This window comes from Glycine soja, chromosome 13, assembly GCF_004193775.1.
Source record: "Glycine soja cultivar W05 chromosome 13, ASM419377v2, whole genome shotgun sequence".
In the NCBI taxonomy this organism is placed as follows: Eukaryota; Viridiplantae; Streptophyta; class Magnoliopsida; order Fabales; family Fabaceae; genus Glycine; species Glycine soja.
The window spans coordinates 17,571,703-17,598,547 of NC_041014.1; the positions used below are offsets into that span (position 1 = coordinate 17,571,703).

The following is a 26,845-nucleotide window of genomic DNA, read 5'->3' on the forward strand; positions in this document are numbered from 1 at the left end:
ACTTTCCATTGTATATTTTTTATTTTTTGGGGTAAACAAGGGTATTGACCTTGCTTCTACGTATCCTTAGGTGTGATGAGGAATTTAAACCTACGTAGTTCTTTAAGTTTGAATGTTTATGTGTTAAATTGATTTTATGTTTTTGAAAGATTCATTTTAATTGCGAACAAAAAGTCGTTTAAGGTGTTAGACCTTGAAACAATGTTTTAAATTTTGAAAAGTAAAGAGAATCGTTAAGGCGTTGGACCTTGAAACGATCTTTTAAATTTGAAAAGCAGAGAGAATCGTTAGGGCGTTGGAGCTTGAAACAATCTCAAGTGATATTTGATGAAATGAAGTTAGTTATGAGTTGGTTTTACTGTTGGTTTTATTAACTTTCAATGTCTTTAGAAGACAACTTTGCGGCGCTAATGATCGATTAAGATTGAGCTTTACAAAAAAGAAAAGAGATTACTGATGATAGAAGGAGGAAATGAATATGCACAAAACAACAAAAGGGACCACTAAGGGTACACAAATCACATTCAAATCTTTAAAAATAAAAACTAACCGATGGTCACACGAAGAACACAAAACAAGAAAGGAAGTAAGGAATGATTGCAATCGCAATTTGGTAGCGCCTCAGCCTCATTTCTTCTTCTTCCTTCTTCTTCTATCTTATTTCTCTCAATTCCCTCACCTTTTGGAGCTTGGAACCTCTCCTCAGCCTCCCTAGCATGCCTATTTATAGGAAAAAGGGGACTTGGGACCATGGCAACTCGCCCAGGCAAGCCAAGACTTACACCTGAAGTAACTGGCTCGCCCAGGCGAGCTACAACTCACCTAGGCGAGCTGGTTCCTTTAGGCTGAAGTCTTCTGAGGGCCCAAGCGAGCTAGAGGCTAGCCTGGGCGAGCCAGGGTCTAGAAAACTTAGCAAAAAGACCCTTTTGCCCCTTATTTTTGGTATCTTTTGCATTCTTGATCAAAATGTTGAACGATCTCTCATTTTGTGCAGTAACTGGCATCGAACAATGCAGTTTGGCTAGCGAGAATCAAAACATCAATGAACGATAGTCCCTGAATAAAATTAGGGTATGATAGTTTTCCTTCTTTACTTATCTTTTATTGGAAATAAAAGGGAAGTAAAGATAAGGACACTAATTTTGTTCGAGCGACCTTGCTATTCGACAGGGCAACTGGCAAAAACCAAGGAAGAAAAATCTGTAATCAAAAGGACATTGAAGTCCTATAAAACGTAAAATGGACTTTTCTATTCATGACAAGCTCCGAAACTATATTGTTAGATCTGGATGACCATTCGCACCTACCTTGGATTTTGATGTTTACAAAATGTATAAATTGTTGATAATTTTATGAGTTAATTGTTATCTACATATCTCATTCATACTCAAAGTGAAAAAAATTCTGATAAGTATTTACTAGCATCCAATACGGTATAAAACTAAGAGTGTCCACTCGATATAATAACCAATATTATACACTAAGTATGATCAGCATCATGTCCAGTTGGTATAAGTCTCTTACTCACTATTATGACGTCTGTGACACCCTCTACCCTGACATATATATAAATAAATAGAATATATAAAAATATCGGTAAACAAATTCACGTGGGTAAAAGATTCACATTCACTTCACTATTATCAATTAAAACTTATTAAAAACATATTCGACTCAAAATAAGGCTGTCAAAATTTATAAAAATATTTTGTTAAATTAGTCAAGTAAAATAAAATAGACTAACATCATGCAATTAATATAAAAACTTAAGCCCCAATGTCATATCCTATCAGAGCATTGTGTTTCGATGTCCTTCAGCACAAGATTCCTTAAAGCAATTCACCTAGTCATCTGCTTCCCCAAACACAAAGTTCAAGATCATCACAAGATCCAAACACAAACAACACACGGGGAGTGAGTTATCACATTTCTAACTAATAGAGAAGCAAGACAACTAGATATACATATCATATAAACAAAATAAAATTTACTTAAACATAACTCACATAATTCCACTACTTTGTTATTTAAAATTCACTTTTCAATCGTCAATCACATTACACAAGAATCACACACTCCGATCAAAACATAATAACACATCAATTTCATAATAAAAAATTAGCAAGCATATGCAACAATTATGCTAAGACTCAAGCCTATATGCAATGTGGTACCATGTCAGTGAAAAACCACCCTGGGCACTTAGGAGTACATAACAAGACACATCACACAATGAGTATGTCAGGTCACTCTCACTAAGTAAAATCATAAGGAGACCAGTTAGGGTCACGCTGCTTTGCGAGAATGCTCCAACCATGTGGGATCGGCACAGCCTTAAAAGAGCACTCACCGGGTGACCCCCAAGGCCTACACTCTGAAGAGTCCGTCAGGGCCTCTCCCTCCTGATTCAGGTCTAACCCCTAAAATAATTTTTGCATGCATACAATGCTCAAGAATTATACAATACTCACGACCTCACACTCATGTTTTAAACACGTTTAACACAATTGCACTATAATTTAACACTGGTTCCTAAATAGGAAACCTACACTTTCTCTTTAACACTGAGCATCAACACTTTTCTCAAGATAACACTGGTCAGGTTATTGTACAATTCGAAGCTTACAACAACATGTTATTTCATAATTCATCACATATTTCATTTATAAACACTGCTTATGAATTATACAATACTCATGACCTCACACTCGTGTTTCAAACATGTTTAACACATTGTGTTACAATTTAACACTGGTTCCTAAATAGGAAACCTACACTTTCTCTTTAACATTATGCTTCAACATTTTTCTCAATATCAACACTAGTCGAGTTATTGTATAATTCATAGCTCACAACTCAATACACACATCTCAATACACATGTACCTCAAATCTAACCATAATATTCTCAAACTCCAACACTTGAATAATTTTTGGAATCACACTATAACAACAATACAATATTATTTACATAAAATATTAATATAAATAAATAAATAAATATATATATATATATATATATAACCAACAACATACATCATATTGGATCATAAATTTCAAAGTAAGCTTTCAATGTACCAATTCTAAATAATCATATGAACACTTTTCCATATATATAAGTATACATGAATTCATATGTATTATCTAAGAATACAACACACAGTCTACTAAAAATCTTTGATCAATTTCAAATATAATATTAATTTTAAACTATAAAAAAACCTAAAAAGCATGAAAAGGAGAAAATACAAAATCAATATTTCACTCCCTCTTACGCTAAATCTCTACTTACTTAATTTCATCAATTCATGCTAATTAGACAAAGGTTCAATTTATAGGGTTCACACTCAACACAAGAATACATCAATTTCATAGCAATTTCTCATTGGGACATAAAATGGTTCATCAAACGTATATAATTCACACTAATAATTATAAGGATAGAATCAAAAATTACGGAAACACTCCAAAACTCATTCCAATTGATACTCTAAGGATCCCTATACATTTTCTCACTAATCCCCAATTGTGAATAACTCATCCCTTACCTCTAAGTGGGCTCACATTCCGGAAGCAATAGCAACATCTCTAGCAATTTCCTGAGATTCCTCAAGTTTTTCCTCTAGTTGCTCTGATAGGATTCCCAAACTTTAGAGAGAATGAGAAGGGATTGAAGCCTCCATTTATACTGTCTTCGTGCGATTCTTTTTCTCCGTCCATGAATATTATCTTGCAAATCCCAACGGTAAAGGTGTGTGCAATTGAATCGCAAACCGCATATAAATTTTTCATGACAACCCAACGGTTAACGAGTCCAGGATAATAGTTTTACCAAGAAAGCTCTGGGTTTCTGTGGGAAAGGAAAAGACTACGATGCGAAGTGTATTTTTCTCAGCTCCAACATTATTTCAAACTTCCCAACGGTAAAAAGACTTGGAATTGAGTTGCAAACCTGTTTCTTAAATTTCATGATGATCCAACGGTGAATGAATCTGAGATCGTAGTTTTTCTGAGATAGATTTGGTGGTCTACGGGAAAAAGATAGAGTTTTGGGAGGAGAAGAGAGAAAAACGAAAACGAGGGGAAGAGGAGGCATCGTCAAATACTAGCAACAAATTTTTCTATAGAAATTTTTGAACTGGAATTGATGAACAACCAATATAAATAATAGTGTTTATTAGTATAAAATGGAAAATGGGGCATGGCCAAGTGGTAAGGCAACGGGTTTTGGTCCCGCTATTGGGAGGTTTGAATCCTTCCGTCCGAGAGCATATCCATTCATGATGTATATCATATTGGAATACAAATTGTATATCAGAATTAAAATTATCTCCCTTTTTGAAGTATTTGTCTCCAATCTAAATCGACTTGCTTTCAAATATGTGGATTAAAAAACAAGTCGAGTTTTTGTAACATATCACTATTTATACCTAGGGTGTTCACATCTTATTATTTACTCTATTTATTTATTTTTATTATTTTATAAAAAATAACTCTATTTTATTTCCTATCAAATGAATATATATATATATATATATATATTCAAAGCATTATTTAATTAAAACTATTTTTCTTTATTTATTTAATTATAAAAACTTCATCGTTCTCTAAATATTTATTTATTTATTTTTACTAAAAAAACATTCTTAATTTATTTATGAAAAATGAGATGTTACAACGTCTAATGTAGTACGAAAAGATTATGCTAGCCAAAAAGGGAAATACATGTATTCTCGCTCATAAAAATTAATTTTATCTCTCTTTATTTGAATTGCTAACATTTGAATTTAAGGAAATGACAAAATAGAAGAGAAAAGAAGGTTTATACAAAATATTCATCTAGGGTTCGTCGAGGACAAAAAGCACATGTTGTTGTTTGTACCTTTATTCCTTTCCTCTAGAATGATTATCAATGATGTCAAGTGTAGTAGTTGATTGTGTCAAGAGTGATAGTCAGTGGTGTTAAGTGCTATAGTCATTTAAGTGTGATAGTTATGCGCTCTAAGGCATTGGAAGTGTTGTTTGCCTTGAAAAACCACACACCATGGTTATGTAAGTCTTATGCTTTATGTTGTTTGTGGTGTTTGAGGAGTGGATGACTCAGCCTTATTACCAACTACTTTCTGGTACCGACGTCAAAGGATACCGTGATGATTTCATGCCTGTGGAGATAGAGGAGTATGGAGAGGTGTTGTGACAGTTAGAGCCTTCATCAAAGGAGGATGAAGATGATCCTTTCGAGGATTTGTCTTAGATACAATTCAGTACTTTGGGTCAGGTAGATTTATGCTCTGAGACCTAGGTTTTCTTTTCAATGTATCTATTTTAGAGTTGGATGTACCTAGGTTCAGATAGTCATATTTATTATATATTTACATGTTATACTTACTTTCATACATTTATGGGTTGTAATTACATTTTGTTTTTCCTGTGACACGATACTATGGTACCTTTTATTATGTATAAAAACTGTTATTTCACCCTTGTATTTAATTATTCTGTTGCAAGGTTCATATCTTTCTGAATGTCGTGTTTATTGTAAAACATGTTACAAAAAATTATTAATTATATCGACTTTCAAGAAATGAAGTTAATGTGATTTTATATTTTTTAATGACCTTTTATAATGGTAAAATTTATTCACACGAGTTTTACAATAAAGTTTATCCGCATATGTTTTCAAGAAGAAAATATTACTCGAGTTTGGAAGAAAGTATTAATTTATTGACACATATTCCAAGAATTAATAGAATTAATGGGAGTCTTTGAAGCTATGTTTTTGAACTAGAAACAAAGGTATTACAAAGATGAGATCTATTGTGATAAACTTGCTTTAACTCAAAGGAAGTGATTTTTGTTGTAGTGCTCAACACGAAAGCCAACCAAAGTGGTTTTACCATATGAAGAAGCATGTGCATTAAATGTAAGTATTAAATGCTCCAATGATAGGAAAATTATATCCATTTAGAGACAACTGACACTTTAAAATGAAGGCCTATAAATGCCCAAAGCTTTGAATAAATGAGCTACAAACCTACACGTTAGCATTCAAATTCTTTTTGTAAAATGCTCTTTGTACATTCTCTCAAAGTTTGAAAAGCTCTCAAAACACCTTAAATACCTTTAGAGAAAAGACTAAGTGTTTAGATTCCATATCCGTTTATAAGACGATTAGAGTTGGTAGTGTGCAGGCAAACCACATATCTTTTGATTTGATTAGAGTTAGCAATAGTTTGGTAGGATAAAAAATACTAGGTTGTTTGAAGTTTGGTGTAGAACTTGAGTTGTAGAGTTGGCAGTGACAGTAAGTCAGTAACATAATACTTGCAATTATAAAATTAGTGGACTTGTGATTTACAAAAAACTAGACGTGGTCCTCGTGGTTGAGACGAACTAGTATAATTTTTTGTGTATGTTTATTTCCTTGCTCTCATTTCATTTAAACTAACTTAGGGTTTGAATTTGATTTTGTTTTAAAAACACATATCGTCCTACAAAATATTTTTTATCATCTGGACAAGTTCTGTGAAAATTTGTTATCTGCTTTGCAAAGTAATATTTTAGATGATAACTTTGTTTTTCACGAAAAAGACTTTATTTTTTTTAAATTCACAATTTAATCTCCCTTCTTTTGATATTTTTCTTTACAGTTTGATATCATAACTTAGTCTCTTAGGGTTGAACACTTAACCGTGTATGGAATAAAATATCATGATGGCAAATAACGATAACAATGATCAATTCATTACTAAAGGAGCTTCTCTCATAAGGCTGTTAGGCTTTATAGGAGAAGTCTATCCTTAGTGAAATATATATATATATATATATATATATATATATATATATATATATATATGTAATTTTTTAATGTTGGAAGAAAATATTTTTACACAAAATTAAGGATTTAAGAAAGGATAACCTTTATGATGTGGACACATGGCTGACTATGTGGCATCGTAAACACAGTACAACGGTGTATCGTATCCGGGAAGCCGAGTTTCTGGTCAATGGAAGTCATCGGTGAAAACTGCAACCCAATAAAGAGAGTAGAAAATCACACTCTATGCTGAATATAAATATTGTAGAATGACTTAATTATTTTTTTAGTGTTGCAGTTTATTTATTTTGTTTAATTTCATCTTATTGTTAAGAAATGGTTCAATTTAATTTTTTTAATTTTTAAAATAGTTCAATTAAATTATTTTAAAATAATAAATTTTGTCTCTTAATTTTTAAAAATTAATGTAATTTCATCATTTTTGTCCAATCATAAACTTAACGATGTAAGATTTATTTGGAAGAAAAAGATTAAATTATATTGATTTAAAATATTAAAAGATAAAATTGAATCATTTTAAAAATTATGTAATCAAGTTAAGTGGTTTATTAATAATAAAAGGAAAATTAAATAAAATAAATAAACAATGGGATGCAGGGGAGGAAGCACATTGGAGACTACGGGAGCAATTGCCCCACTGAATAATTAATTTTTTTTGCTCTCATAGAAAATTAAGATTGCTCCCATAAAATACTTTTTTTAAGAAAAAGAATGTAAAAAATTATTAAAAATAAAAGAAAAAAAATTGATACTAAATTTATTAATTTTATCTTTTTAAATTTCTAGAAACTTAAATATTTTGATACTTTTTTATCGTAAGATTCTCTATTTGTAAATATTTATAATATTTTTTGTCAGTAAAAAATAGATTTAATTAAATTTTTCATATTTGAAATATAAGTTGTTTTCATATTACTATCTAACATTAATTTTTTTTCAACCAAGTATATGAAAATATTTTTTTTTTCATTTTATTACCTAATAGTTAGTCATCGTCCGTTAAGTAATGACGTTCAGACGAAGTACCACGTCATCATATCTTCTTATGGATGTCTCATTATCATGTCATCACCTTCAATGACATATCAGGAATTAGTCATGATGACATGACACCCTATCTATAATGTTAACACTTAACGAAATAATTAACGATATGTAATAAAATAAAACTGAATTTTTTTTCTGGTTGGTTTTACAAAAAATGAATTTTTAGGTAATAATCTGAAAACGACATATTTTTCCAAGTATAAAAACTTATTTAATATATGACATGAAAACTTATTTAAATCATATATTAAATAAGTTTTTCATATTTGAAAAACATGTCGTTTTCAGCTTATTACCTAAAAATGCATTTTTTTTTGTCAAATATCTACCTTAAAAATATTTCTGTTTCATTTCACTACATGTCGTTGATTCTCTCAGTTAAGTATTGACATGACAGACAGAGTGTCACATTATTACGCCCAATCAATGGCACGTCATTAAAGATGATGGTGTGACAATAACATATCCGTGGAGAGCGTGATTATCTGACACTATCACATTATCACTTAAGCGACGACTAACGACACTTAGTAAATGAAATTTCAATTTTTTTATATAATTGGTTGAAAAAAATAAATATTAGATAGTAATTTAAAAATAATTTATATTTCATGTATGTATGAAAAACTTAACAATGAAATTATTATATATTAATTTTTTTTGTCCCAACTAAAAAAGTTTTCAGGATCCGTGAATGATGGGATGAAATAAATAATTAATTCTATTAGAATACAAGAGTTCATAGTGTAAATTAATGCTATGATATTGAATATATTAATTTTCAATTGATAAAATTTATATTCATAGTTTCTATATATATATCCTAGTCAACGTAATTATTACGTTTGAAAGATTATTTTTTAAGGATATAAACATACGTATATTTAATTGTAATTATTTACATTAAATATAAGCACACCGCCGCCGCCAGCTACTAGCCGCCATAGTATTATTTTTTATTTGTGTACTCGTGTTATTTATTGATTTGTTGCTTTACACTTTAACTGTAACTGTTAGGCCAAATTCAGCGTCTGTTTATTTTAAAATCTTATATGATTAAATTTAATAATTTTTTTCAGTTAAAAATGTTTGATAGAATTATTTTCTAAAAACATTTTAAACTGTCTACTTGCATTAATTTAAACTAAAAATCTTATAATAAAAATGTAATATAATGTTAATCATAATAATCTGTGAATTAACAATTCAAATCCTTATACAATAAAGTCTATTTTCAGTTTTTTCTTTCTTTCAATTTTTCATGTCACAACGTTTGAAGCGCAGTGCCATGTCTACACGTACTCAAAATGTGACCCGTTCAATGAGTGCTTAGCTTGCACTAGTTCCATGAAGTTTCATCGAAGCAACTATTCTATTTTTAATTATTTTTTGGTTGAACCTGAAATTGACGACTCTGCCTCTTCTGCTAACTGTGGCATAGCCGTGGACATTTTCTTATTCTTGGTTAAACTTAAATCAGATAAATACTTCCAATTTCGAGACTTTTCGTTCACACCCTTTTTCATCTTCTTTTGTTTTTTCTTCATGAATTTTGTTGGTTTGGTCTAACAAAATAGTTTTTCATCATGGGAAACGCTTGTGCAAAAGGAAAACCAGTTGCTCATGTTTCTTCCTCCAATTTCTCTGGTTAGTTTCTCTTCAATTTAATCATTTTTATCTGGGGCCCTTTCCTTTCTTATTTGGTTTTATTTGATGCCACCATGTGTGTTTCCCTTCATTTGTGCACTAATCATGTAACCTGGTTTAAGTTTGACTTTTTGGTGGTTGTGTATGATGAGTGTTTTCACTTTTTCTCTTTAGTTTCTGAAGTATATAACTGTTGTTCATGTGATGTAACACTTCAAGATTATAGGCTGTTCGATTTATTTGTTGTTGTCTAATCCTTGGGATTAAAAAATGAAGATTCTGAGGTTGCCTTGCATTGAGGTTGCAAAGTATGGTGTACAATTTTACAGTTTAGGAGATACTTTATTTGGAATCATGGTTTTAAATTGTAGTCAGCAACCGCAATTGCAGCTGCAATGTAAAGATTTTTTTACTCACTATGACCACATTTGCAGCTGTATCGGCCGCATTTTCCTCCAATTTTTCACAATGTCATGGATTGACGAAATTGCAACTGTGACTATTGAGTCTATGACTGCTATTCAAAACCATGCTTGGAATTAATTAAAATCCCTTCCATTTGCTTTGTTGTCAAGAATAAGGCATCAACGAATAAGGTTATTACATGTTTTGACGAAGGCAAGGAAATTTATGCTTCAGAGTTCTGACAAGTCAGTGGAGCCATGTGTGTCAATTTTTTCTGTGATATTGTTAAAGCTTATACTTTGTTGTCTATGTTAATTGCAAATTATAAGCACTAGCATTGCTCCATAACTTCTTTGTCAATTTTAGGATAAGATATTTCCTTACACTAGCATTACAAGCTTTTAGAAAGTTAATCTCATAGCTGCTTTTAACTTGCTTTTCATCTAATAACAGGAAGTAAGAAGCCTGCAAGTAAGCCAAAGCAGTATTCAAATTCTTCTGAACAACGATCTGCTCCAACAACTTCAGAATTAAATGTTCCCAAATCCATCTCCAGTAACCTTAAGTCCTTCAGCTTGAATGATCTAAAAGAGGCAACTAAGAACTTCCGGCGAGAAAATTTAATCGGAGAGGGAGGATTTGGGCGTGTCTTCAAAGGATGGATTGATGAGAACACATACGGTCCTACAAAACCAGGCACTGGAATTGTAGTGGCCATTAAAAATCTTAAGCCAGAAAGCTTCCAAGGCCACAAGGAATGGCTTGTATGTGTAACAAGAACCATAAGCCAACGCATTTTAATTTTTGGTCTTGCTTGCTACTGATGACTAATTTTGCAATCTTTGTGCTGGCAGCAAGAAGTGAATTATCTTGGGATGCTTCAGCATGAAAATTTGGTGAAACTTATTGGTTATTGCTTGGAAGGTAAAAACCGGCTTCTGGTTTATGAGTTCATGCAAAAAGGAAGTTTGGAGAATCATTTATTCAGAAGTAAGTACATTTCACTCTAAGTCTAAGCATATTTGTTCTCTCAGTTGTCCCACTTCCCGTCCCTATCTTCTTGATATTTCAGTAGTTTTTGTACAGAAGGAAAGAGTATAATAAAGACATTTTTAATGAATTACATGATTGTGTGTAGACATTTCAGGGATACCTGCAAATGTTATTTATGCTTTTCAAAAGATGATTATTGGGATTATTTATTTGGTTATGTGATTTTGATTCCCAACATTGATTTTGTTTTAAATATTTTAGAATACTATTTTGAACAGAACCATGACTGCTATTTATTCATCATATTCATACCTTAAAATTTTGTATTCTATTTCTGCAGAAGGTGTTCAACCTATGGCCTGGGTTACAAGGGTCAACATTGCAATTGGTGTTGCAAGAGGATTAGCATTCTTACATTCCCTGGATCAAAATGTTATCTTTCGTGATTTAAAGGCTTCCAATATCCTACTTGATTCGGTATGTGATATTAAAAGTTTGGTCAGTCATTTTGTAACGACTGGTTTATGTGAGTTTCCATTCTGAAAGAGTAGCCTAATGGATATGCAGGACTTCAATGCAAAGCTTTCGGATTTCGGCTTGGCAAGAGATGGTCCTACTGGAGATAATACTCACGTTTCAACTAGAGTTATAGGAACTCAAGGGTATGCTGCACCAGAGTATGTTGCTACAGGTATAGTTCCTTTGTCTTGATCAAAGTGTTGAGATCTAAATTTAGCTCAGACTAGTTGTTTTTTTAGTTAAAATTGTTTCCAATATATCTTTCTATTGTTTTTACTTATTTTGTTTCTTCTAGATACTAATTCATAAAATAAATAATTCCATAATTCACTTTGATGTCATTTTATTTATTCTCCCTTTTCTTCTAGTTCTGTTCCAGGATGAAAAAATAATAATAAACTAGGTTCTTCCATGCTGCTTGTTAACATTCTCACCAAGGCAGACCGGTAGCTTAAAACTGTCACACAAATGATTTTAAGAATTGCTGGTTATGCAGTTTAACTGAAATATATAGGAACTGGCAGAGCATATTTGCTTTACAATTCCAAAATTTTCATAAACCAACTATCCTGAAAGCTTAAACTGTTCGGTTTCAGACATGAATATTGTTACATTTCTAACATGGCCCTTCATGTAATAGCCCCTTGGGCTTAAAGTGTGTGTGGAATGTATTAGAATCCATTAGAAGGCCATATGTCAACCACACAAGTGAATTTGGCATTATATCCACCCAAAGCCTTAAAACATTAGGTATATGAGTTGTTATTTATATGTTGCTCAAAATGTATCCATCTCTGTCTAATGTGAGACTTATTACTCACACTTACACTCATCCAATAAATGAACAGCCCCACCCACCTTGTGAAGAAATTAAATCTTCTATTAGAAGAATGGAGACAGCAAGTATCGAATTCTTGACCACTTAGTCATAGAGGCTTTGATATCTGTCATGAACCAACTACATCAAAAGCTTAACCTGTTAGGTGAAAGATACATGAGAAGTTTTATATTATAACTCTAGCAAAACTGTTTTGGGATCCTTTAGTAACTCTAATTGAAACTCTTATTTGCAATTTTTCCATGTGCATATTTTTTTAAATAAAATTTAATGATCATCTATTTGCTTATTTTTAAGTTGGATTTTAAATTAATGAACAGGTCATTTGACCCCAAGGAGTGATGTATACAGCTTTGGTGTAGTCTTGTTAGAATTACTAACCGGAAGGCGTGCGGTGGAAGACGATGGACCTGGATTTTCGGAGGAGACCCTGGTGGATTGGGCAAAGCCATTCTTAAATGATAACAGAAGAGTTCTGAGAATAATGGATACAAGATTGGGGGGTCAATACTCCAAGAAAGGAGCACAAGCTGCAGCTGCACTTGCATTGCAATGCCTTAACACTGACCCCAAATTTAGACCACCTATGGTGGAAGTTCTAGCAGCATTGGAAGCACTTAATTCCTCAAATTCATTTACGCGGACACCGAAACATGAGAGTCATTCAACCAAAATATCTGGTGGTCCTTCACAAAAGTAAAATGGAAATGCAAAGTATATCTGAGCTACTTGGCTTGTTCTCTTTCACTTTTTGGGTGAATACTTTCTATATTCATCCGTAAAGAAAAGAACATAAGAATACTATGTTATACCCACAAATGATTTGTCCTTTCATTTCTTTGCATATGCGAAGAATTGCCATCTTTGCGGGTTATTGAGTGTAGAGTATACATTGTGGTAGCAGCTATAGATTCTTATTACATTGTATGAAATTTTTTAGCTTTTAGGATGGCTATATACAAATTTGGAAAAAAAAAATTAAAGTTAATAATGGATATGTTTAAGCGGGCATTTTTTTCTTCTTCGTAAGATGTCTGCTTTGGATATATAGCTTTACGCTTCAATGTTTGGACTAATTGTATTATATCAATCTGTTGGAATACTACTTGTTGCGTATGGAAGAGTGGCAACTGGCAACTCAAAATCACAACATAACGAGGTTTTTGTATCCATTGTTGTTATTTTAAAACTCTTAATTCAAATTTTCTTTTCTCATTTAATTTATTATTGAATCGTTTTTTTTTCTTAAACGGTCTATATCTTATACTTTTCTTAAATGGTCTATATCTTAGATTATTGAAATAATATTACATTAAGCAGGAAATTGGACCTAATCTTAGTGGGATTTAAGAAAAAAATACCCACGATGGAAGGAGAATAACCCACCCACTAAATTAATGAGTTTGGGTCCGAGTACGGACATGAGTGACGTAGGGATACTTTAAATATTCACTTGCACATATTTAATATATTACGTAAAATAATATATCTATATACTATATATTAAAAGAGAATCCTAAGTAAAAACCCTAACGTGCCCCTGCTTAAAATTTTGACACATGACATTTTTGTTGGGTTTTGGGTCATTTTGTGTGTCCAGTTTCCACTCCTTTGCTTGTGCCATATGTTTGTTGATTAAACCAGTTTGCACTCCTTTGTTGTGCCACGTCGTTTGATGATTAAAGCTTTCGGGTCATTATGGTTTTGGGTTAGTGCTTTTTATCATCCCGTCATTGTGGTTTTCGGGTGGTGCGTTCTATTGGATCACTTCTTCTTTTCCTCTTTGGTTACTTATGCATTTTAAGCTGTGAGTTTTTTAGTATGGTATGCGTGGCTGTTTTTGCGGCTGACTGCACCTATTTTTCTACCTTTTTTCTCTTATTTTTCACCTTTTATTTTTGGTTCTTTGCTAACTTTCCTGCTTTGTTTTTGCCTGAGTTTGGTTTGTTTTTCAGTTTGGCTTTGCTATGCTGTTCGGTTTTGTTTCCAGAAATTAAGGTAATACTTTTGCAACAACGTTGTTGTATGTTTATGCATGCTTGTGTTTCACTTCTCACTGATTGTTGGGAGAGTTAAGGTTGATTCATGTTGTGTGATTTTTTCCACTTTGTTTTTGCTTCTTTTGCAACAACGTTGTTGTATGTTTATGCATGCTTGCGTTTCACTTCTTACTGGTTGTAGGGAGAGTTAAGGTTGATTCATGTTGTGTGATTTTTTCCACTTTGTTTTTGCTTCTTTGCTAACTTTGTTGAGTTCCCTGTTTTTCTGCCTTTTTTGTTATACTTGTTGTAAGGGTCACTGATCTTTGGTTCATTGGGATCCCCAATAAGTCTGAACAAGCTGAAATGGTTATTGTTAATTTTAATGTATGGTTTTATTCCTTTTTTGGATTGCTACATTATTGACCATTCAATCAACTATTTATATACTTTGTATATTATAGGGAGATGAAATTCATGTTTTTTTGTAAACAAGATCAGCTAAAGTCTTGGAAGGCTGATTTGAAGGAAAATTGTACTTATGTCATGCATAATTTTAAAGTGATGAAGAATGATGGTCAATTCAGAGTTTGTGATCATCAATATAAATTAGTTTTTACTGGAGTTATTGTTGTAAGGCAATCCGATTTGGATGACCTCCTTTTAGGAAATTTAAATTTGCGGATTTTTCTAATGTCATTGCTGGTCATTTTCAAACTGGCCTCTTGGTTTGTAGGTCCACCTACAATTTGTGCATTCATTTTTATTGACAAATTTATGGGTTTTAAAATGACATATCTTTGCTTTTTGTTTCCTTAAGACATTATTGGCGTCCTTGATGAAGTGGTGTTCCAGCATGTCTAATCAAAAAATACCAGGATTGTTTTTAAAGTGAAGGACCTGAGGTTATGTTCTAGAATTTGACTTTTTGTTATCTGTGTAATTGTTTTTTGTATTTCATGGTGATTATAAATTGAGATACTGATATATTTATTGTTGTTTGTTTCTCATAGTGGCGAAGTGCTATCTTGAACTCTTTGGGAAAATTACTGCTTGCAATTCTTAGCTTACTTGAATGAGTTTGAAAATGATAGGCCAATCATTATTCTTTTGACGTATGCCAGAATCAAAGAAGGACAAGGTAAGTCTAATCTCAAATTTGTCAATTGTAATGCTTATTAAATGACATCTGCTCTTTTTCTTTTTCAGAAATACAGGATCATATCCACCCTCAGTGAGAAATTCTTTGAAAGCGTCAAAACTAATGATCAATGAACTTGTGTTGGAAATACAAGAATTCAGTGAGAGGTCTTTTGTTAATGTTGTTAGTTCTGTATTTAAAAGTTTTATCTATTAAGTATGTTGCTTATGTTTTCCTACACTTTCGTATTTATTCTATTCCTATAGGCTTTCAGATTTAGGTATTGAGGTCAAGTCAGTTTTGACACCTCTTGGACAAGGCAGTGCACAGGTTTCAGGATCAACTCAATTATCATCAAAGGATGCATTTCTTTCAAAGGCTGAAGCAAAAACCATTTGTCAGATTAATGCCATTTTGGAGGTCATGCTTTTATTTATATTTATTGTTTACCTAGGCTGATTAAAACTCCAATTAGGCTAGCCTTATTCAATTCTACCATCACTTTGTACAAAATTTAATGCCAGCGTTTGTCATGCAGGAAATTGTTTGTGTTATTGTGGGCACCATTACAAGTATAGTGATGGATAATCATTCATGGTGTTACCTAGCTTGCAGTCAATGCCACAAAAAAAACTAACATACAGACTGTGCCATTCACATGTGCATGTGGCAAATACAATGATCAACTTGTACTAAGGTCATTGGTTGCCTGCTCAATTGGTATGCACTTCATTAAACACTTGTTTTTACGATGTTATCTACATTGGCAAGTATAGAATTGAAGTGATGGTTAACCACAAGGACGAAAATACAAAATTCTTACTCTGGGACCATGAATGTGCAAATTTGATTGGCCAATCAGCCGATGAAGTCAACAGGCTCAAAATAGCAGTATGTTATTGTATTATCATGCACTACTTCTTAATCTACAATCAGATTTTGTTTATTTGCTATCCAATTTCATTGTAAATATTAAACCATTGAATTCTTTGTTGCGCAAGGATGGTGATGTTGATTTGAACGCTTCTCCTCAGGCACTTGATAGGCTGCTGGGTTGTGTCCTTGCATTTAAAGTCAAGGTTCAACCAAAGTTCAAGAATGTTGTTGTTCTTAAATATTCAAATGAATTAGATTTGATCAATGTTGTGCTGGATATGCTTCCTGATACTGAGGTAGTGTTTTGTCTCTTATGTTTTAGTTGTTTTCATAATAGCAATATATTCCATATGTTTGGTTACTCTCAATTTATATATCATGCAAGCATGTTCCAAGATCGATAGTCCAATCCTTGACTCCAACATTCCTACACAACTTGAATCTGTAAGCTAAGATTGTTCTTCTTTCTTTCATTCTGATGTATTCTGCCATGATGGCAATAAAAAATAAACTCATGCTAACTTTACATTCAGCTTACTAATTAGTTAATGTTTTATGCAGCAATTTGTGTCTGTCACAGCAGATCATGACCCACTTCTAAGGATTCCATTAACACCCACAAAGCAGCTATCATCTGATGAATTGGATGATGAACCAAGAAGCTCTGAAATTTCACCCGCCCAACATTCTGCTAACAAATTAGCAAGACATCATCAAATTGAATGAATTTGCCTACTTTGAAGTTTTCTAAGACATTTTTAAATCATGTTATCATCAAGTTGTAATATTGGCCAAACATTTAACAATTTTGTTGTTGTGTCTCTATGTAAATTTTTAAAAAATTGTTATATGTTATGTGTTCCTAAGGTGGAATGAAAAAATGGCTTTTTTGAGTTTACCTTATTTTGTTTGTTAATATTGTTGAATTTCAATTATATTTTCTATCAGTTTTTCCATTGTAATCAAAATTCTCATCAATATACACAACTAAAGTTAACTAATTAATTAAGGTGACTTTTTTTGGCAAGGAATTTAGATTTTGGATGTTAGGATGCAGGTTGGTTTAATTTTTACATATGTTGGCTTAACAGTTACCTAAGCTAACATTCTATAATAAAAACACACTTTTTATTAACTTTCAAATTAATTATAAGTCATTTAAATCAACAAAATTGACTCATATATTACATATTAAAAAATAAATGCAAGGACACAACCCAGCAGCCTATCAAGTGTCTGAGGAGAAGCGTTCAAATCAACATCACCATCCTTGTGCAACAAAGAATTCAATGGTTTAATATTTGCAACGAAATTGGATAGCAAATAAACAAAATCTGATTGTAGATTAAGAAGCAGTTCATGATAATACAATAACATACTGTTATTTTTGGTGTTATACACCTAGACCACTTTTCATCCAAATTTGTCTTCGCTTTTTTTCCCCATGTTTTAATATAATAAATTCACCTGTAATGAAAATAAATAGAACTCTCTAGATTGACAACCTATTGCTCCATAGACAATATCTTTCATGTCAAACTTTTCTGCAGTGCCACCAACCCATGCCTCTACATGGAAATGCAATGATTCCTACATACCAAATTTTTCCAGTTGTCAATGTTTGACTATAGTTTTAGCCCCTCATTTCTAAATTGCATATTTGATATTTACCATCTCTTACTTCATGTCAATAAACATTTGTTTATTCAGTCACCTAATCTAATGTATAGACAACTCTAATTTACCAGACCCACTGTAGTGCTTGGTAGAAACAATTTGTGATTAAATATTGTCTTTAGTTGTCTATTTCATCTTTTATTCGAAGTTGAATTGCAAATGCTCCACCTTTAATCATGCAAATCAATCAAGTAGCTACCTCTAGATTCACAACCTACTCCTCTACATATAATATCTTTCATTTTAGATTTACCATGAATCCCAGACGCCATATTTCTGCATGCAAGTCCCATCATTCTTATATGGCCCATTTTCCAAGCTATTAAAATTGAACTACAGTTTTGTCCCTGATTTGCCATTTCTATGATCTTGAAAATTTGTTCCATCTGCTACAGATTTAAATTAATATTCTCTTAGTACGTTTCAAACAATATATGTTGTTGAATTTATAACTCAATCGGCTTCATAATACCCATTTTTAACATGCAAAACCATGCTTATACTTTTGACACGTTAAAGATCTCATCATTCTTATATGGCCCATTTTCCAAACTATTAATATTGAACTACAGTTTTTCCTCGATTTTGCCAATCATCTTCATCAACACCAATATTCAACATGCAAAACTAGGGAAATGCAAACCCATTTAATTCAGTCAAAGTCAGGATCAATAGGAAAACGTATCATGCGAGAAAAAAAATGCTCAGGCTCAGGCACCTCTGCTGGCAACTATAGACTCCACTTATTTTAATTAATATTATCTTAGTACATTTCAAAACTAAATGTTGTTGAATTTATAACCCAATCAGCTTCATCAACACCAATATTCAACATGCAAAACCAGGGACATGCAAACCCATCTAATTCAGTAAAAGTCAGGATCAACAAGAAACATATCATGCAAGAAAAAAGAAATGCCCAGGCTCAGGCACCTCTGCAGGCAACTATAGACTCCACTTTGCAGTATACAAAATATGATGGCAAGGAATTATATATACCATGTTAAAAAAAATACATTACATCATTCAATTTAACTTTGATTTGTCTCTATCTTTAAGTGATGGCAACTGATTCATTAGAAGATCTAAATTCTGAATCCACACAAGGTACCGTGATAGAAAAATCTTTAGTCCATCTTTTGTTCATACTTCAAATATCGGTACCATATGTAACTAAAATTGTTGCAGGATCTGATTCTAATTTTTTGTTTGAGAATGAAAATTGCCAATCGAAAACTAATGACCCTGTAATCAACACTGAAGGTAATAATTATAGTTCTGAGTTAAGGTTAACCATACCAATTCATATGATCTTAAATTAATTTTCATCATTGTTACCATCATACTACACTATGTTATTAAACAATTTCAGGATATTCTGAACTTGGTGACCAACTCATGCAATGTAGACATTGTAATGCAAAAATGTGGTATAAGGAAAGCATTTCAAAATATAGAAATAATACAAGTCCAAGGTTCAGCTTATGTTGTGGAGATGACAAAGTTGAACTTCCATTATTACAAAATTCATCGAAACATCTCCAACGACTTTTCTTTGATAATAATACAGTTGATAGCAAAAATTATCAACATAACGTAAGAACATGTAACATTATGTTTGCCTTTACTTCTGCTGGTATTAAGCTAGAAAAATCAATTAATCAATCGAGGGGACCTCCTACAATTAGAATTCAGGGCCAACCATGCCACCGAATAGGTAGCCTATTACCAATGCCAGGAAAAGAACCAAAATTTGCACAATTATATATCTTTGATACAGAAAATGAAGTTCAAAATAGAATTAATGCCATGAGGCAGTACTTCTTTTGTCTCTTCTATTATAAAAATGCCCATTGAAAAAGTGTGTTCTGTTAGAATATTAGACGTATTTTAATATTGGTTTTTGCAACCAACATGATGGAATTCAATCACACATTGTTTCAACTTTAAGTCAAATGCTGGATCAACACAATGCCCATGCAAAATGTTTTAGAATGGCCAGGGATAGATTGATAAATAGTCAAGTAGATAATGTCAGATTGAAATTGATAGAAGCTCGTGAAAAAGATGGTCGTATATACAATCTGCCAAATGTTTCTGAAGTTGCTGCTCTTATTGTTGGTGATTTTGATGGAAACTCAAGCAGAGATATTATTGTTGAAACTCAAAATGGAGAATTACAAAGAATACATAAATTGCACTCTAGCTATCTAGGATTGCAGTACCCTCTACTCTTCCCTTATGGTGAAGATGGATATAGACCTGACATACTTCACAGCTCTACATCCGCTAGCAAAAAAGGAAGAGAAATTGTCTGAAAATGAGAGAATGGTTTGCTTATAGACTTCAGTCCAGGTCAAATGAAGCATAAACTTTGTTTCATTCTAGAAAACTATTCCAACAATTTATTGTTGAAGCATATACCATGATTGAGTCTGAAAGACTTAGCTACATCAGGAACAATAAAAAAAACTTAGAGTCGACAAGTATTCTAGCTTACAAAAGCCATTGGATGATGGGACTAACAAAGGCTTATCTAAAGGAAAAAGAGTAATTTTGCCTTCAACGTTTGTTGGGAGTCCATGCTACATGGATCAACTTTATTTGGATGGTATGACAATATGCAGTCATGTTGGTTTCCCAAATCTTTTTATTACTTTAACATGTAATCCAAATTGGCCTGAAATTCGTAGAGTACTTGCACCTTTGAATCTGAAAGCCAAAGATAGACCATATATTATCTCACGTGTTTTCAGATTGAAGTATGAACAAATGCTTTCTGACCTAACAAAAAACCACCTGTTTGGAAAAGTAGTTGCATGTAAGTTTGCTATTATTCTTATTGTTAAACTTAGACATTAGTTTACTTCTTTCCATTTTTGTTTTTCATATAATATAAAAGCCCAATATTTCTATATTACTGTAATACAATAAATACTATCACCTAACAATTGCAGATATACATACAATTGAATTTCAAAAGCGAGGACTTCCTCACGTCCATCTATTACTATTTTTACACCTAGACAATAAATATTCATCTTCAGATGAAATTGACCAAATAATATCAGCAGAGATACCTTCACATGAAGATGACCCAAAACTGTATACATTGGTGCAAAATCATATGGTACATGGCCTATGTGGAATTCTACAATCTCAGTCTCCATGTATGAAAGAAGGCAAGTGCAGTCGTTTTTATCCTAAAATATTTCAGCCTCATACTCTTTTAGATTCAAATGGTTATCCAGTCTATCGTAGAAGAAATGATGGTCGAATAATTTCAAAGAATGGTGTTATAATTGATAATAGATACATAGTACCTTACAATCCAAAATTACTCAGAAAATATCAAGCACACTTAAATATTGAATGATGTAACCAAAGAACTGCCATCAAATATTTATTCAAATATATAAACAAAGGTTATGACAGAGTGACTGCTGTTATGTTTTATGATGCTAATGATGTAGTTTAGAAGCCTACCACTCAAAATGACAAGATTAAAGAATATCTAGATTGCAGGTAAAATTGATTTAACATAGATAATTCATATGTTCACTATTTCTTTTATTAACCAATCTTTATGGCAAATACATTTCTCCCTGTGAAGCAATTTGGAGAATCTTTGGTTTTCCAATACATGCTAGAAAGCTTTTTGTCGATCCATCTTCCAGGCCAACACAATGTTCTTTATGAAGATGATGATGATGATATTAGAATAGTTGCAAATGTTCTATATTCTACATATAGAGAAACATGTTTTGCAATGAGTTTTTTTGCAAGATGACAGAGAATTTGTGGAAGCAATCAAAGAAGCTAAGGATTGGGGAATAACTAATTATTTGAAGAAACTATTTGTGTTAATGCTATTAACAGGTGCCATTACTAAACTTGAAGAACTTTGGAACCAAACTTGGCATTGGTTAGCTGATGACATCGCATATCATTATACAAAATCAATAGTAAACACATGTTAGTTTTGATCCGTTTATATATTCAACAACATCACACATAAGCATTGTTTAACGATTTGACTTCTCATTTGATAGAATTACACATTGATGATGAACATATTAAAAATTGGATATTACTGGAAATTGAAAAACTATTGCATGCAAATAAAAAATCACTTAAAGACTATCCTCCAATGCCATATCCTGAGGATGCAAATTCTACATGCTCTCTAGACAATAGCTTGATATTATCAAAGCTCAATTACAACAATGATGAGGCTAGACCAGAATTCAAACATCTTTTTTCATCAATGACAGCTAATCTACCTATTCATATATTATAACTTTTATTCCTAGAAGTAAAATTCACTCGAAAATATAGAAAACATAACTATCATCTATATCTTTCAATTTGAAATTTAATTATTCTTCATTTCCATCTAACGTTAACTTATTCTTGATTCTAGAAGAACAAAAACAAATTTATAACAGAATTATGCAAGCCGTCAACAACAATGAAGGTGACATGTTTTTCCTATATGGATATGGAGGTACAGGAAAAATATGCATATGGAGAACATTGGCAAGTTCATTGAGAGCAAACAATTAAATTGTCATTATGGTTGCTTCTAGCGGCATAACTTCTCTATTGCTGTCAGGAGGCAGGACTGCCCATTCCAAATTTAAGATACTTGTGCCCATTTTTTAAGACTGAACATGCAACATACATCAAGGAAGTCAGTTAGCAGAATTGTTAAACCAAACAAGCCTGATTATTTGGGATGAAGCATCGATGGCTCACAAATTTTTTTTCATGCACTTGATCAAAGCTTAACAGACATTGTTCAACAAAAAAACAATTCCAATCAAATTTTTGGAGGTAAAGTTATCGTCTTTGGTGGAGATTTTCGATAAATACTGTCAATCATTCCAAGAGGAAGCCGTTCAGACATCATAAATGCAACAACTAATTCATCATATCTATGGCCTTGCTGTCAAGTATTAAGGCTGACAAAAAAACATGCGTTTACAAGTCAATGTGCAACCAATTGATGACCAAGAAACTGCTACATTTGCAAAGTGAATCCTAGACATTGGAGATGAAATTATTGGATATGAAAATGATGGATATGCCACAGTTAAAATTCCTAAGGATCTATTGATAACGGAATATGATGATCCAATTCATGCTATAGTCAAATCAACATTCCCAGACTTATATAAGCACCACAATAATGTTGAATTCTTCAAATGTCGGGCAATATTAGCTTCAACCAACGAAACAATTGAACAAGTCAATAATTATATATTATCTTTGATTCTTGGTATTCATGCATGTCTTGTCTAATTGATACTGCTTCTTTAAAGCTATCTCTGCTCAATTAACCAACTTACAAAACTACAATCTGTTTAATATTTGTCCTCTTTGCATGCTAACTGAAATAAATATAATAGGTGAAGACATGGAATACCTAAGCTCTGATTCTGTAGACAAATTAGAAAGCATTGAGAGTTGCCATTTCCAATCAATTACCACTGAATTTCTTAATTCATTCACCACATCTAATTTGCCAAATCATTCTATAAAGCTCAAAATTGGTAGTCCTATAATGCTGCTAAGAAATTTAGACAAAACGCAAGGACTCTGTAATGGTACTAGATTAATAGTTACAAGGCTGGCCAGACATGTTATTGCAGCTGAAATTATTTCTGGCAAAAATCCTGGGCATAATGTTTACATTCCAAGAATGTCAATGTCCCCTTCATAATCACTATGGCCTTTTAAGCTTTTAAGGAGGCAATTTCCAATCATGCTATCTTAAGCAATGACAATCAACAAGTCTCAGGGACAATCACTCTCTATGGTTGGACTTTATTTACCAAAACCCATCTTTAGCCACGAACAATTATACGTTGCATTATCAAGGGTCAACTCAAGGAAAGGATTAAAAATTCTTATTCATGATAAAGACCAGAAAAACATGACTTCTACTACCAATGTAGTTTTTAAAGAGGTCTTCAAAAATCTTACAAGGTAAATTTTAATTTTCCACCAACAGAAGTTTTATCATTTATTGGCAATAATTCTAAACTGCTATCTTAATCATAAACATTCTAATATGCAGCTAAATACAAGATCATATGACCCACTGTTAAATATTATATTATGAGGTACGTAATCTTAGTTACTACATTAAAATCTTGCAACTCAAATTTATAATTCTACCTCTGACTTAAAAATTCCATTTGTTTAACTTACTTTTAATAACGTCATATTATTAATTGCTTTACGAAGATATCCATAACCTGTGAATGTTTAGCACTTGACCACATTTTAGTCTGGTTCAGATATCATATGATTATTATCCAATTAATAATCACATAAATCTAACTTACAACTAAATTTCTTCTTGCCAAAAATTACTTCTCACACATGCAATCCACTTGGCACACAAATCATAGTTCGTGTTCATACTTGATTACTCTCCAAGTATTAATAAATTTAATATATGATTTAATCTATATAGATTATTTTGTTCTACTATTATTAAATTTAATCTCCAACACTACAACTCCGATTCAATTCTGATTTTCGATGCTTTTATTACATGTCTGCAGAAATAGTCACATCCATTCATAAAAAAAAAAAAACTGCACTATTAATACTATAGCATACAAACCGTCTTAAGCTTATCGATTCATCAAAAACTCTTCAGTTTCTTGCCACCTATTTCACTTCACAACTATTGACATATGCACTAAACTTAAAACGTCAAAAATAATAATGAAATCTACCGCCACTTACAACACCGGGAACAACCATTACTTAAATGCTACACCTACTACAAGAGCACCCTGCAACACGCGAAAACCTATCTTCTCCTGAAAATTCTATTTCACTTTCTTTACATAAAAATTCAAGTTCATGCCATCACCAAAATGACCACCGCATCTTCAACAACATTAAGTCAAGTAAGTCATTCCTTATCTTCTCTTTTCCACAAAACTACATTTCCTCCTTTTCTTCAACCTCAACACTTCAAACACTAAAATTACAATGGTTGTGACACTGCAGATGAAATATCTGATCATAGGACCACTATTGATCATGCAATTTAACGCTGCTTTTCACAACGACAAAGTCATGTTTTACTATCCTTTCATTGCCTAATTTTTTTATTATTATTATCATTCAATATACATGCACTTACCTTTTTCGACTTTTTTCTTCCAGACTATCATAGGAGTTCCATCATTCTACCATAAACAATGGGCACCAGACTATCCCAAGTATGTTCATTTAAAATATGATGGAGCCATCTACGAAATACGGGTCAGACGACACAAAGCAAGATGTTATTTGGCAGATGGACTCGAAAACTTCAAAAGAGAATTAGAAATCTACAAGTCCACAACAATCAAGTTCTTTGCCTGCGATCATAGCTACCACTTTGACATACACTTCACCCCTCCACTAGACCAACAAACATGCGGCAGACCAAGACATATATCCAGAGACCATATTTGGACGGTTGAAATTACTCAGACAATGCTCGATACCCTTGAACCCTTGGTAAGTTAACATTACTTAGATTAACATCCTCAATAAAATATTAATTTGTATATTAATTTTACTTTTCTTTTATCTACAGAAACTTCCTCCTTCTACAGAAGTGTCTCTTAATTCTTGTGGACATCAAATGACAATATTAAGATGATTTGGCCCTCCATTGCAATGGATTGTTGAAACCCTCAACCATGCCATTGCTGGTACAACCATTGTTCAACCATGGTATGACTTTCTTGTGGAAAGTAACTTTGATCATGGAGATGAAGTCTCCTTTTATTATAGACATTATGAAAAAATTTGGGAAATTGTGATTAGAAGATAAAAGAATTGGGATGATAGTAACAGCGATTAAAGTTCCTTTTGTAGTTTGAAATGTTAAACAAATGTTTTCTGGATCATGTAATTTGAACAATCAATTTATTATAAATATTAAGTTTGTGCATGATTCAACTATCTATTTGATTTTAAGTCTATATTGCAATTACAAAATACTTGCAACCTCACTCACCAAACAAACAACCCATGCATGTGCACGGACGGCAGACTATATATATATATATATATATATATATATATATATATATATATATATATATATATATATATATATAATCACTCAACTTTACAATAGCAATCAGATTTAACTTAATTTAAAGTTCCTAAATGTGTCTAATCAAGAATTAATTTATTGTTATTATTATTATGATTATTATTCTTAAAATAATAATAATGTACTATTAGTTTTTGTCATACCAATAACTAGTTTTAAAAATAAAATATATTTAATTTTTATTATACTATTTTATTAAACTTCTGAATATTTTTTAGATATATAACTTTTATAATAAAAACATTGAGTATTATATTAATACATATTATCTAATTTATTATATTTTTAAAAATAGCTACTTTAAAAATATTTTATAATAATAATTAAAAGTAATAATTTATAAATATGAAGTTAATTAATTTAAATAATTCATAAAAATTTATTTATTTAAAAATTAGGGATGTATATTAAGAAATAAATTATTTTATATAAAAATTATATTTTTCAATTTAATTATTTAAATAATTTTATGAACAACTGAAATTTGTTTATAGATATTTGGATCATTTTAAAGTAATATTTAAAAATAAAAGTAATCAAAAAATTATATATATATATATATATATATATATATATATATATATATATATATATATATATATATATATATATATATATATATATATATATATATAACTTCACTTTAACTTTACTTTTTTTTTATAAAGAATTACATCAACTACATTAATATAATAATTATTACATATCTATATTTTAACCACATGTTTGCGAAAACAAACATAAAAAAT

General features: G+C 31.6%; 2 protein-coding genes across 5 annotated transcripts; both read left to right on the plus strand.

The window, feature by feature from the left end:
• The first annotated feature begins 9,175 nt into the window (after positions 1 to 9,175).
• Positions 9,176 to 13,454, plus strand: LOC114380852 (probable serine/threonine-protein kinase PBL2). The gene is made up of 6 exons (XM_028339936.1): positions 9,176 to 9,531; positions 10,390 to 10,700; positions 10,791 to 10,926; positions 11,270 to 11,406; positions 11,497 to 11,620; positions 12,607 to 13,454. The coding sequence occupies exons 1-6, from the start codon at positions 9,471 to 9,473 to the stop codon at positions 12,984 to 12,986; spliced, it is 1,149 nt and encodes a 382-aa protein (XP_028195737.1). The 5' UTR covers positions 9,176 to 9,470; the 3' UTR covers positions 12,987 to 13,454.
• Positions 13,455 to 14,006: 552 nt separating this feature from the next.
• On the plus strand, positions 14,007 to 17,167 carry LOC114382084. Of its 4 annotated transcripts, XR_003660172.1 has the most exons (8): positions 14,007 to 14,093; positions 14,242 to 14,284; positions 15,086 to 15,170; positions 15,279 to 15,406; positions 15,475 to 15,573; positions 15,673 to 16,297; positions 16,408 to 16,726; positions 16,844 to 17,167. XR_003660172.1 is itself a non-coding variant. In XM_028341320.1 (6 exons), the coding sequence occupies exons 4-6, from the start codon at positions 16,193 to 16,195 to the stop codon at positions 17,006 to 17,008; spliced, it is 441 nt and encodes a 146-aa protein (XP_028197121.1). In that variant the 5' UTR covers positions 14,025 to 14,284; positions 15,086 to 15,170; positions 15,279 to 15,573; positions 15,673 to 16,192; the 3' UTR covers positions 17,009 to 17,167. The 4 variants fall into 4 exon arrangements, 1 of the variants encoding a protein (XP_028197121.1); XR_003660171.1 differs by having other exon boundaries at positions 14,008 to 14,284; XR_003660173.1 differs by having other exon boundaries at positions 14,008 to 14,284; positions 16,408 to 16,578; positions 16,866 to 17,167.
• Positions 17,168 to 26,845: the final 9,678 nt, after the last annotated feature.